Raw genomic sequence first — 14,093 nt, 5'->3', positions numbered from 1 at the left:
AGGTTAATTTAATTTCTTTTGGATATCATTTTGCTTACACTTTAAACTTGTTCCTTTTATGCAGGAAAGTAATCGCTAGCAAAAACTTTTTATTCAGAAATTCAGCGATTTCAGAGTGCATTTCATATTTTCTGTTCCTTGTTTTAAAATATTTTACCTGATATTAAATAATACAAATGGTATAGCACCTTGAACCAATCGTAAGTTATACTCACTGGTATCTATATTAGACAACTAACGAAAATTCGTTAAAAACAACTAACGGATTAATTACATATTTTGTAGCTCATTTAAATTCTAAGAAACGTAAGTCCTTTGTAGAAAGCAAAAGAAAAAACAGTGAATTACTCTTTAAAATCAGGATATCGAAATGAATTTCTCAGTGTAGCATAATGCAGGTTAAGTCAGTTAATACAAGATAACTTTTGCATACTGTAAACGTTAGTGAGTTAAGAAAAAGTATATCTTATTTCCTGAGGATTTTTATTTACAACATTGTGTTAGAGATGACCTAAATGGTTCAATAATAATATCGTTTATTGTGACATAGAAAGATACAGAAAGTATCAGTTCACGGGAGACTGAAGGTTCGATCAATACGAAACCTACGTCTAATAGTTTATGTCGATTATTTATTGCCCCCTAATATCGAAATATGTATGCAGATATTAAAATAGTAGCTAAGTGGTTAAAGCTTTTGACAATTAGGTCCTACCCATGTTAAAATTCTGTTCCACTTATTTCGGCTAGGTATTTGGGTTGTATCATTTACTTTCACACGTAAAACAATATTATTCAGAGCTGAATACATGATTTTGTACTTGATTATTAAAGTGAAGTAAAGATTGAATTAAAATTTCAAAAACCTGAGATATTTTGTTTAAGTGCTCAAATCTAGGGAAAGTATTAAAAAAATGTAACTTAATTGGGCTAATATGTTGACTCATTTTACTGTTATGGTGTTTGCAGTATTTTATCGTTCTAATCCAAATTTTTGAAACAATAATTAAGGTTACTTGTTAAACAATGGCAATTATTACTTGATGGATAGATTGGCGGAGTATTTTTGTAATAACTTTCTGTAATATTTTTATAACTTGTAAACTTTTTCATTCTTATCTTAACACTATGCGAATAGTTTTACTAATAAGTAACATTTTGATGATATTTGTTAACAATCATTTAATCTACGTTGTTGATAATTTTTAGGCATTACGGAATGATCTTGTACGGAGTATACTAGCACGACTACAACTTTTAACAGAAGAGTTACACATTACCAGTGCTGAACTGGAAGGTAAGCTATCATCTGATCTTAAGTATCTATTTTTCAGTGTTTAATTGAAAATAAATTCACATATTTATTCATTTATCTTATTCTTTGCTCTAAGTAACTAATTTTGATAGATATTATTGTTCATCATGAGAATTCTGATAAGCTGATAGAAAAATAAAGCTGTCTTATTTTGTTTTTCATTCACTAAAAAATACATTCAATAGCATTATATATCTGTATCGTCTCATACACTTAACACCCTTTGAGGCATGCACAATACTGAAGTTTTTAATGTAATTTTAATCTGTGGTTAGATATCTTGTAGATCAAGAAGAGTTAACGTGCCGTAAGTGGTTGATTATATTTTCAGATGTCAAATAACCTCTACTTTTATTTAACGTGACATGTATTGAAGCAGTTGAATAACATTGCAAGTACAGAAATCCCTTTATAACATATGTACTAATATGAATTTTTCATCACGTAGCTAATATTTTGTAACTCAGCTAAATAGTTGCAGAATAATAAGGGTGGTTTAACATAAACTCGTTTGTTCCATTGTTGTAAACAGCTTGATTCGACTTAACTAATTCACTATGAATGTAATAGAAAGTTCACTTTCCGACTGTAGTTCTAGATAAAATACATATGAAACACTAGTTTACCCATAACACCATAATTACTATTATCAAAACGTTTAGATGACGAAAACTAGGAGTTATTTTTGTCATCCACTGAAACGCGCTACTAGTACGTTTTTGCTTACCTTTAAATGTATCAACTTTTGCTCTAGATTATTAAATTACAAAATAATAAGAATTCAACGTTTAACTAGTATGATTTAAGCCCTGTTTCTAACAATTTATCTCTTCGTATTCGTTGTTAGTGCCACTAGAACTTGATTTAATCTACTCTTTTAGATGACTTGCAATGCCTAGTCAACTTAAGTAAACTGGGAAAGGAGATCAAGTTGTTGGAAAGCTTAATAATGGGATTAATACTTGATCTAAATCAGTGTATATAAATATGAACGTGTGATTTGACTTTCGCCCAGCTGAATAAATCAGTTTTTAATCTTATAATTTATTTTTATAGACTCTATTAGACCGGATTTTCATATTCATGTTAATTTATTAAATTCTGTCTATCAAAATTTATATAAGATATATTACTTGTTTATTTCTCTTTGGACTTACTGCGTAGATTCGGATTTCTGTTTATTTATAAATGTTTCGATAATTTGTCTTTTGATTACATATTCCTTAGTGTATATTTACACTCATAAGTGTCTATTTCCACTCTTTTTTTCCTTAAGTTCCTCGTATGTTGCTACCTCAACGGGTATTAGTTCGACTTCCTGCTTGTCCTACACTACCATTGTCCGATTATAAATTTTTGTCAGAAACCGCTGAAGATGTTGTAAATCGTTTGGTTTACTTCTGTTTACCTCTTGGAACTACTCCCACTATTCCCACAGGGGAGGGGATTACCTCCGATACCACTGGTCTAAGAAATTCTGTTTCTGAAATTGAGGTGTTGTCCTCACATGATCGTATAGATGCGTCGTGCCTGGATACTACTTTGGAAAAAAGTCCTGAACGTAAGTTAGCAATATGTATTCAGATAATATCGTGGTAGCGACTACTATATTTTTGGTTTGTGACCAGAAGTGAATTCAAGACACGCGTTTCCCATTATTTAGGAGCTCATCTGATTGCACTTAAATCTCAGTGTTGGTGTTCATGTTGCGACTGAAACCTATCACCTATCACCCTATATACCAACACATTTACTAAGCCATAGAGTCCAAATTACTCCCAACTTGTTTAACGAGTGCGATATTTATTACTGATAAAGTTTGTTTTCTCCTTGTTGATATTCAAAGATGGATTAGATTTTGCCGTGAAGATCAATAACGGAAGAATAAACACATTTTTGGATAGTGTATAGTAGCAATTATGCTCACAAAATATATGTACACTTCTGTAGTTGCGATTAGTGTCAAACCCTATACAAGTTTATATTAAGCTAAGCAACCTATAGGTATCATTACCAAGGTTTGACTTGATAATTTTGGATAAATTGAGCATTTAGTAAATTTTTATAGATAAATTAATATATTTGTAATATTATTGGGATATTACAAATATATTAATTTATTAATAAGCAACCTATAGTTTACAGTATATAGGTTTAGTGGTGCTACAAAATCCCTAAATATATTTAGTTTGTTAAGATAGTGTTTCAAGATGGTAGTACTAATTTTATCGCCATCCAAATGTCAGCACAACAGAGAGTAGAAAACTCATTTCTTTCTATAGAGAAGTTTTCATGCAGTCGACTTTTGGGGCCTTTTTTGAAACATCCCTGTCTATTGCTTTTGGATGGCAGGGTTGTTTTCAAGAAGTACGAGTTCGATAGTAATCCCCTGATGTTTAAAAAGAGACATTACTTGCTGTAGAGTATCCCTTTTGAATATGCCGTATACCACATTCATGATTCTCATGGTATCCAGAAGTCTTAACGAACGGAACATTAACCTACTTTGGTCACATGGTGCAGTGAAGACTCATCTGCTATCAAATAAGCCTTTTGATCACTAGCTTGAGATTTAATTACTATTTAATGCACGTTAATTTTGTTACAGTTGGACACCGAAAATACATGTTTCATGAAAGTAAAGTAATAATATTGTGAAGAACTAAATGAGGGAAGGAAATCACGATCAAAAAATGAAATAATGATTAGTGGACAATGACAATAATAACGTTTAATATGAGATACAGTTCTGTGAAGAATACAATTAATATGGAGATTATCTTTTTTTATGAAGAATGTTAAAAACACTACAGAAAGATCACCACTGGGAGGTTTACTGAACTATATTTAGTAACATATCAAGACACCAAACTCTATCTTCTCTAGGACCCTAACTGTGGAGCTGTGATGGACAGGAACCCTCATTTCTAGACAGCTTTCATACCGCGGTGCTATGTCATAAATTAACTACCTCTACTTTGTTAATCTAGTCACTGCATCAGCAATTAGTACGCGATATGGGAGCCACTGGCATACGGAACTTAATTAAGGCATAGAAGTCAGTATTTTATGACAGTGATACTTATCAACTTATTGTCACTGAACCCGAACAGATTTCTGAACCTTTTGATTACTAACATAATGATCTCCGGCTGTGAGCTATCCTTCAGTGATAACGATATTGGAAAACAAAGCCCTCGGACGTCCTCAGGTGAGAGGGCAATGGTCATGCATGCATTGGTCAAAGTTGTTCTGATTAATGCACCGTTGTCTCGACTTAATATTGCGCCAAAGATGGTCCAAACTACCATGATCCTTTCTGGATTTTAATGTGCGTAGATTAATTTTATCTGTCAAACTATCACCAACACTCACACAAATACTTAGATGTACGAACGTTCCTGTACTACATCCTTATATACAATCTTTCTTTTATACATTACCAGCACTGGATTAACTACTTCTCTGAATCCTGTGTTCATCTTGCTGTGCTAACGAGGTATGACGACTTGAACCGATGCATATATATGCCTGGTCCTACGTTGTAGCTGACTGACGATCGTTACAAAACGATTTCGGGTACAGGCTTCTGCTCGTCTTATTAAAATACTTTGGATTTATTAGGTAAGAATACCATGGCATATTTACGGACACTGATTACCAACTGATAGGTTGCTTATCATCTCACAATAAACCAATGTCATACGTCTACTCATTTTCGCAATAAACAGATCCGCACCACTACGTACTTCATTCAAAGTTGTTCCCAGAATGTCATCGATAACAAAACTAGTGAGGGAATGGCAAGATTGTACAACTTCCTCTAATCCCGCTTCTGACCTCTCGTGTTTGGACTCCTAAATAGTATCAAGTTAATATGACCAAAGAAAAGTCAATTATAAACTATGCAGGTGCGGGTTAAAATAACATCCTATTAAGTATCTGAATGGCGACATAATTGTCACTATTGAATTATGCTTACACAAACAAAGTCTTCTAGTAAATAAAGTTGTCTGTCGTATAATTTATTGCATTGTTTGTTTTTACGGTTTCATCACTGAATCGCTTAAAGTAAATCACCTATCAGTAACGAAGTAGATAATATATGTTGTTAGCTTTATCCTTTTTTCATACTATGTGGTACTTTTACAAGCATGAATAAATCTCTTTTTACAACTCATAAGTATTAAAACCCTTTAATTGTTATGCAATTTCTGTTACTCTCTTTTTGTTTCTTCCATCCATACATACACAGTTAGTGCTGATGATGAATTTTCTGAGTCTGAATTGATAGATGAAGTGGTTGAATCTGTTCCTGTTTCTAGTCCATGTAAGTCGATTTTGTCACTATGCGTAAAATTCTATGCTTCGCCATAGGAAAGTATTTGTCTATTTATGCCAAATTTATTATATGCTATGTGAAGATTTATGTTAGAAGACTAATGAAATACTATCCTGTTATGTAAATTGAAGTCGTTGGCTTATGGTTGAAACTTGCAACATGTTAGTTGTGAAAGTCAAGGGCTTTAATTAATAAGCCTTGCTTTGCATAAAATGCCACTCATATATACAAGAACTTGTCTAACAATAGATACTTTCAATTGTAGTACTGTTTTATCATCTATTGAACGTTAAATATCTGATTAGAGGGCATTCAACCACTGGAATGATTTAACTAGCTGGCAGGCTGGTTAGTGGAGTCTAGTATGATAGATCTAACATGATTGTACTATATATATGAAATTTTTTATGATGCACTGATAAACATTTTTTCTTTTACCTCTGTTATCATCATAGTCAGTTACGAGTTTCGTATTTCTGTAATTTTTTTTCAGTCACACTGTATAATCCTATCATACTGGTTATCAGCATAATTGTTTTGATTATAGCTATTCTATTAGCGTATTACTTCGTTACACAATCATACCAATCAAAAGATTTCATACCTCCACCATTGCCGAAGGAAATGTGATCGTCAACCAAACCACATTATTACTAATATTATTATTTTATTCTACAAATATAAACAAAATTATCATCCATTTTCCAATAATTTACTCTATATCTAATATCATGTGTAACTTCGTTTATTTTGATATGTCCAACAATCCAACCCATCATTTCTGTATTTATTTCTAATTATTATTCAGTTATTTGTGTATTTGATAAAGAGTTGAACAGACGAAATTCCCCAAAATTATTTTTCTCTTTCGCTTTTCATATGTCACATACACACGAATAGGTCAAAATGCTCACAAGTTTATTTTGTTCAATATGTGCTGTGAGCTGAACTGGTTTCCTGATTGTTATTAATTTTTATTTTGTAAATTTCTTTACCCCTCTCCTCTTTTTAAAAGTAGAAGTTGCGCATAATGACAAAAATGCAGTGTGTTGTAAAAGGTAAATTTATTGTCCAGTCAGTGTGTAAAAAACTACACTGGTGATTTTTTCTCAAATAATATATACAAACGAGTATACTTCATATTTTCTTAGCATGACTGTGTGTATGTGTGCGTGTACCTGTGTACGTTCGTAGATAAAAAATCGCGTCACTCTTCTGTTTTTATTGGGATTGGCTTAGCACAGCTACATGGATTACTATTTGGTATACCTTGATTCATATTTTCCACTTTACTAGGCAAATTTCTTAACTGAAAGTCCTCTATAGATACATACACACAAACTTACACATCCTTAACTAAATATTGTGTCATTTTCTTGTACAAAATAAAATTCTTTGTGTTTGCTTGGTTAACAAACAAAACCTTTGGACAAAAAAGAGTGTACGATTTTTCTGTTTAATTGTTAATATCATTGTTATTATCAGTTTTAAAGTTGTTTATTTACATTATTTTCGAGTGATAAACTGATCCTATTTAATCTACTGGCTTTTTATTTTCAATATGAATTATATTTGAATTGTTTGTTTATAAATATGTGCGTGTGTACGCACCATAGACTATTGAGTAGTTGTTACATGTTATTTTTTTGAAGATAGATACTCGTTTCACTGTTTAGTGTTTTGCGCAAGATAATAGATGAAGGAGATAGATCCAAAGGAAAACAATGAAATAAAAATATTTCATTTGTAGTTTCTCTTTTTAAATTTCTCTGTTGCATTGTGTTTGTCTGTTCAAGATTAATATTCTTTCTTTTGGAATGATTGCCAGATGATAATGTTTGTATTGGATTTGATGTGGATTTTGTTGATGATTTATTTTCAAGTTTTTCTGGACTTTTTTCTTATATAACGTAAGTGATTATTTATCGTTGGTTGTCTTCCCAGTTTATTGGATATCTACCTAAACTATCATTCATCACACAGCCTATATATTAGCCATTTTTGTGGTGTATACTATGTAGTCAGCCATTTGACCTGTTATAACATCTATATTTTTGACTTAATCAACACAGTAGTTACAACTAATGGATATTCTACTGTGATGTACAATATTCATCACATGATGTGATTTCTAATCTGGTTGTGCTACAGTAACAAGTATGAACACTCATCTGTCACTATGTCTTCATGTCAACATGAAAGGAATGCTATTTTTGGATTTGATAACAAGAGAAAAAGTTTGAAGTTATTTCTCTATTAAAAGAAAAGGAGATTTATTACAACATACATGTAAATAAAGTGTTAGATTTTTCTCATCTCATTATCTATGACATAAGAAATTCTCGTAGTTTTGAAATGGGATATAAAGTGAATTTTGTAGTTTTGCAAAATCTCATATTAGACATTAATTAAAAACGTTAAATTTGAAGTAAATTGTTGGACAGTTTTAATTGAATTTACAAAGTCGTTGTTTACATTATTTCGATCAGTTGGTTGTTAGTAAGTTGGGATGCCGTTGTAAGGTTTGATTTACCGTGGGAAGTATGTATAATTGAATCTGGCCGCATACCACATATACCCGTTGAATAAACATTACGGTGACATCTCGGGCTAAATAAGTTAACTTGTAAGTATTGGTTAGCTGGATCATCTTACAAGTCTGATCAATCTTATATTCAAAGGGTTACAAATGTGCAATTTGTTCATTCCCTAGCTTTATCGTTTTATTAATATTAAATAAATAGGTAACAGAGGTTGTGTCAGAAATTCCTATTTTTCAATTCAAATGTTCTGAGTTCATTGGTGATATTGGCTCCCTAATTAATCAAGACCTCTGAATGTCAAAAAAACTTGAAATTGAGTATCCATCAATTGTGATACATAAGTATTTTTTCATTCCAGAAAATAATTAGATCAACCTGTCTATTTTAGTTTAAGCTTATCAGATTGCTCAACTCTCGCAGGATTGGATTTATATTATTTTCATTTTTCATTTAAAAGTTAATGACCTGGAGGCAGGATATGGTTACTACAAATTCAGTTTAAACTTGCTCATGATTAGCGTTGTAGTATTGATTTGAGGCGGCTACAATCATTTTGATCTCTTAGTTATTTTGCTCCAAAGAATAAGAGTCACCCGGTTTGTCTGTTTGGTAGTGGGTTGTCTTCACTAGCAAATTTTTAACGCTTAGAAGCCTACTTACTAGGTCGTGATATCTTGCCATAGAACTTCCGCAAAAGTGTAGGTATTTCCAATTAAGTGTATAAATAGTTTGATTATCAGTTTAATTGGTAATTTATTAATTAGAGACTTGGCTACTGATTCTACAATTTTAACGCATTTTTTTTACGGATTTAGTTGTTTTCAATGAATTACAGAATTCGCATTATTTCCAGGTTATTGCATAAAGTGTCAAATTGTTGTGCTTTAAATTTTTAGCTATATACTATCGATAGATATCGGTCACCACTAAGGACTAGACAAAATAACACTGGCCACTATTCGGGGACTGATTAGCGTTAACGTTTCATTTCTGTAAGCATTTAGTTGTAGATTGTAGAGCTCAAAGTCGAATAGCAGCATTAAGTGGTGGGCATTCGAGTCTCCGAAGTAGGTATCCACTTTCTCAAGGTTACAAATACGTTTTGTTGACGTGTCGACATCTAGTGCTTGCAACAAGAATAATTCACTACCTGCTGTAGATATTGGAAAAACCCTACCACTGGTGAACCCAAAAAAGAGAACTACGGTTACTTTAGTAGTTAAATTTATTAGTTATGAAGTTATTTTGTTTAAACAATGGAAGATAAAGCATTTATAAAGTTATCCAACGAATTAAGCTGATTTTTTTATTACAGGAGTTAATATGGAAGTTCACTTTACGATAGTGTCGAAGTTTTCTGTTGTAGAATGTTTCGGTAATTGAAGTGGAAGTACTTGGACGGCAAAGTTGGTCAGGTTAGTCGAGTTCTAAATTCCAAATCCAGCATAGTTTCTCAGCTTATTCTTTATTTAACAGTCAACATATCCTTTTATTATCTTCGGTCTTATTAGCGTGTAATATTATGACATTGTTAGGCATGTTAAGTTCTAAATTCACATAGATGGCTTGTGTAATTTGATCAATCGAATTCTGACAGTATAAATCCTTACACAAATAGCAGTATGTGTTTAAAATTCCTCCCTTTATTGACTTGATAATCTAGCCTATTTCTGTTAAATTATGACTGTTTCAAACATGTACAGTGGAAATAACTTCAAACTACACGTTCACAAAATTGTTGTTGTCTTTGATGAATGTATTTAAAAACAAGCACTCAGTCAAAATTCCTTTTACTCTGGTCTCGTTTTGTTTCAAGTATATTAAGAAGTTTCATAAAAAAATATTAGTCCATAAGATCTGTCATTATTTCTTTTTATTATTTTGTGTTTTCAGATATTTCAATTAAGTAGTGACATGATGATGTTTTTCATAAGTAGACGATAATGTGCTATCAATTATATCAATATGCAAGAATTCATCGACGTTATTTCATTCCTTTTCTTCATATTACCATTTGTCTAGGTGTATTATTGCCTTTATTATTATGTGAATCCGGTGAGTTACACAAGACATATTTATATCTGTTACTATTTATGTGGTTCAATTATAAGTGTACTGATTTCGATTTTAAATTAAAGATGGTACAATTATTTTACTTGTCCATTTGTTCCATCATCTGGATTAGATTGCTTTAAACAATTACAGTTTAAAACCGTAATGTTTTGTGTTGTTAGAGTTCACTAGAGAATAAATTAAAATCAACTTCATTTAACATAGTCATTGTTTATTTATTAGACTAGAAGCTAATGATTACTTTGTAAATGACAGTAAAATCTTTCTGTGTACAATATACCTATAAGTTATCATTTTTCAATAGTTGAATTCTTCAATATTAATTAGCTATAGTGTCATAGACAGCAAATCATAACTTTAAGAATAGAGTTACTGAGTTAATGCGGTTACTTGATCTTTAATAAGGATGTATAGAATCATATTGTCTAGACAAGTATTTATTTATTTATGTTATATCTTGATCTACTTACATCTAGCTTTTGCAAAATTAACAGTTCAATCATAACTCCATCTTTACCAGTCCATGAGATTTTGTTGTTAATTTTTTTTTGAATAATATTCAGTTGTTTTAGATAAAGAATACATTTTCCAACTGTTCATATTTCATTAAGTTGAAGTAGGTCATTTTTTGGTCACATTTCTTATTTCTGTCATTTGTATTTATCTTGAAAATGTGTTATCATGTCAACTAAGATTATAGTCTAATATAAATTGTTGTAGATTTTATAAGAACATTTATTAAATAAGAACTTTCGTCTAAATTTGATCGAATCGTTTCACAATATTTGGGCTCCGAGTTGATGTGTGACATATCTTATTCGATAATTTTGATGTTTGATTATATTTCCTTGAAAAAAGCTTGAACCAGATTGCTAGGCAAAACGTTGAATTTACTTCAAATTCATTCGCTGAGATTTTCTACATACATTCTTCCTCTTTAAGAGTATCTATTGTTTAGCAAGTTTATTTTTTAAAATAAAATATAATTCTAGTAAATTAATTGTTTATTAATCTTTATGAATTATATTATTATTCTTTATGCTATTCATTTTTCAGAACTACATCGAGTTGTTTTCATTGAACAGGATTTCATTCATTTCATATGTTTTTTTACCTTTCTCGGTATTTCGCTTATTACTTATGGTTTGACAAGTTGCATTGATCCAGGCTATCTGACTGCTGAAAAGGTAACAATAAGAGAAGATAATTTGGAAATTGTGGCTATTTTTCACTTTTTTTCCAATTTCTACTAGATGTTATAGATTTATAGTTTGTTCCAGATTATCTATAATTGGGAGAATTATGGCTACATACTTATTCCTGTAATTATTACATTGAATAACTTCTTTATTAGACCTGATTATTTATGATATATTTCGTACTGATTCAACTATACTTATTGCATAGTTAAAGTCCGTTGATGTTGATAAACTACAAATTGATAAATCACCACAAACCACTCATATATATAATACACTTAATACTAAATACCCGGTTAATGTGGTGCTAAATGACAGATATATTCTGTGCTTCAGTGAAGTTTGATGTGGTCTTTCAAGATTTTGATGTTTGCTTAAAATTGAAAGTCTATATTTTACTGTACTGCGCATAAATTAGAGTGCACTTTAAGAATGCTCAGTTCAACAAAATCGAATTTATTCCTTTTTTATTACCTCCATGTCATTGTTTGTATTCTGAAATCGTTAGAAATTAGTCCGATTTTCTAAATGTTTTTTTGGAGTTCTGTATCATTTCTGTATGCATGTTTTGTGTACACATGGAAGTATAATCATGTGCTGTTTATCTTTTGTTTCGATTATTTTTATGTCGATTCGTTTTGTCTCTTCAAAGGCTAGATGGTTTCGACATCGACGTGGTCATATCTCGTTAGCTAGTGATTCTGGTGATGAACGACCTATGTATGTTAATGAATATGATACCGATATAAATTATAAGAAATTGACATTAGACCAGAATCATTCACAGTTAGAATCATGCTTTCAACGTCAACGTGATCGCTCTGAAACTCAATGTACAATCGAAGAAAATAACACTGTTCAAACAAAACCAAATAAATTCTCTATGAATTTGAAAAAGGATTGGCCAAATAATTTATGCTCTAAAATGAATGCAGATTGTGAAGTTCTGGTTAATTTATCTATTCCTGTAAGATTCTGTAATCATTGTCTTCTAGAGGTAAGACTATTTCTATTAATATAGGATTTAATCCACATGAGAAATGATTGTCACGTTGCATTGTTTGTTCTTCATATTTAATCATATTCTACTGTCGGTTGATGCATTGTTCATTATAGAATAGGTTTCTTCACTTTTATTAGTTACTTGTCTACTTAGGTGATTAAAGTTAGATAGTGACGAGGAGTGGAGTGCAGAATGCCTTTTTCGACCTATTTGGGAATTATCAACTGAATGTACCTGGATCCCAGTGTTGATAATCCCTCAATGAGATTCCAACATATTATCTTTTAGATGCAATTAACTCCAGCTCACGAGTCCAAAATATGATGAAATGCGCACCTTGGGTTCTACTTCTAATTTGTACTCAGTTTTATTAAAAACTTGTAACTATATATATGTATATCAATAGAGTCTGATCAGCGACAATCCTTCATATTAACGAGGGGAAGTTATAAATTCTTAATAATACTTAGATGACAATTCATTTTTAAAACATTCGTTAACTTAAGTATAAAAAAGTGAACCAAGTTAGCATAGTTTAAATCACGAAGTGATCTTGGCTAGACCATCAGTGATAGCGAGGAAGTGCTGCATAGCTATCCTGTTTTGGTTTGCGACTCAGCCTTGGGGATCTTAGATACTATCGGTGATCAAACTCCAGACCTGTCTCGCTCGTGAACAAAACCTTTAAGTCAATGATCCAGCATACTATGGTCTATATTTCTAATCCAACTTACTTAACTTTTGCGTGGCAATACGAAAAACAAAGGAAACTGAACTGAATTTATCATAAAAGTAGAACTAAGTTAAACAGTTTGTGAATATTTTCAAGTTCTAAAGATTTTTTAAAATGAAAGCTTTGAGTACATCCAACCGTAGATATTTTCTATCTGAATGAATTCCAAATAGAAAGATAAAAGATTTAACTCCTGTTAGACTGAAAATTGCAGTTAATTCATGTATTAATTTGATTATGTTAAATTTACTCAGTATCGAAATTTCTTTCTAACTAAACCCCCACTTTGTTATATATACAGTGTTTGATTTCATGTATACAACATCTACAGACTAGAAACCGTATATCTCTACAATATTCTGAAAGATATTCTTTAATTAACACAATGATTTATGTATTCTAGTAAGCGTAAGCAGTTTGTGGAGGTTGTATTCATGTTATTCACTCATTGTCAATTCGATATCCGTTTTGTATTCGAACAGTAACATATAACAAATGTTGCCATGAAGTAATTAGAATTGACATACAAGTTCAAGCGAATTTCCTAAAACAATCGTCTTCAGATTTCTTCATAAAAAGTTTATCGTTTAACTATCTATGTTTTGATAAGATGTGGTGTCGATTTTGTACTAAGTTACAAACCTCATTCTGTCAAGATGTCTTAAGTTCAACCATATATTACTGAGCTATATTCAACTGTATCATGATAAAAGAAAGAGGATTCTAACTATCTTTTAATGACAATATACGAGGTATATAAAGTCACCAGAATTCTTTATTATGATTTATGATTAACCTAGATGATCTTTTGGGCATTATTAATTAGCGAAATTTGAAAACCATTAAAATCCAGCAAACATAGAATATGCTACCCAGTGGGAAGTA

The 14,093-nt window shown here is 31.2% G+C and overlaps 1 protein-coding gene across 4 annotated transcripts in view; it reads left to right on the top strand.

Annotated features, from left to right (window-relative positions):
* The window catches only part of ZDHHC12B (Palmitoyltransferase ZDHHC12-B), a 31,175-nt gene that overhangs the window by 6,845 nt on the left and 10,237 nt on the right, over positions 1 to 14,093 (top strand). Inside the window, exons 8-14 of one of the 4 annotated variants that reach the window (XM_051214783.1) lie at positions 1,210 to 1,297; positions 2,592 to 2,876; positions 5,571 to 5,645; positions 6,151 to 9,615; positions 10,094 to 10,255; positions 11,330 to 11,460; positions 12,125 to 12,469. In XM_051214783.1, the coding sequence (XP_051067968.1) occupies positions 1,210 to 1,297; positions 2,592 to 2,876; positions 5,571 to 5,645; positions 6,151 to 6,287 (585 nt within the window). In that variant the 3' untranslated portion in view covers positions 6,288 to 9,615; positions 10,094 to 10,255; positions 11,330 to 11,460; positions 12,125 to 12,469. Of the gene's footprint in view, positions 1 to 1,209; positions 1,298 to 2,591; positions 2,877 to 3,419; positions 10,890 to 11,329; positions 12,470 to 14,093 lie in introns of those variants that run through there. The other 3 variants (XM_051214782.1, XM_051214785.1, XM_051214784.1) reach the window with 3 other exon arrangements.

Source organism: Schistosoma haematobium, chromosome 2 (genome assembly GCF_000699445.3).
Source record: "Schistosoma haematobium chromosome 2, whole genome shotgun sequence".
In the NCBI taxonomy this organism is placed as follows: domain Eukaryota; kingdom Metazoa; phylum Platyhelminthes; class Trematoda; order Strigeidida; family Schistosomatidae; genus Schistosoma; species Schistosoma haematobium.
Note: the sequence above shows the minus strand (reverse complement) of the source record. Positions and strands in the feature narration are given on the sequence as shown.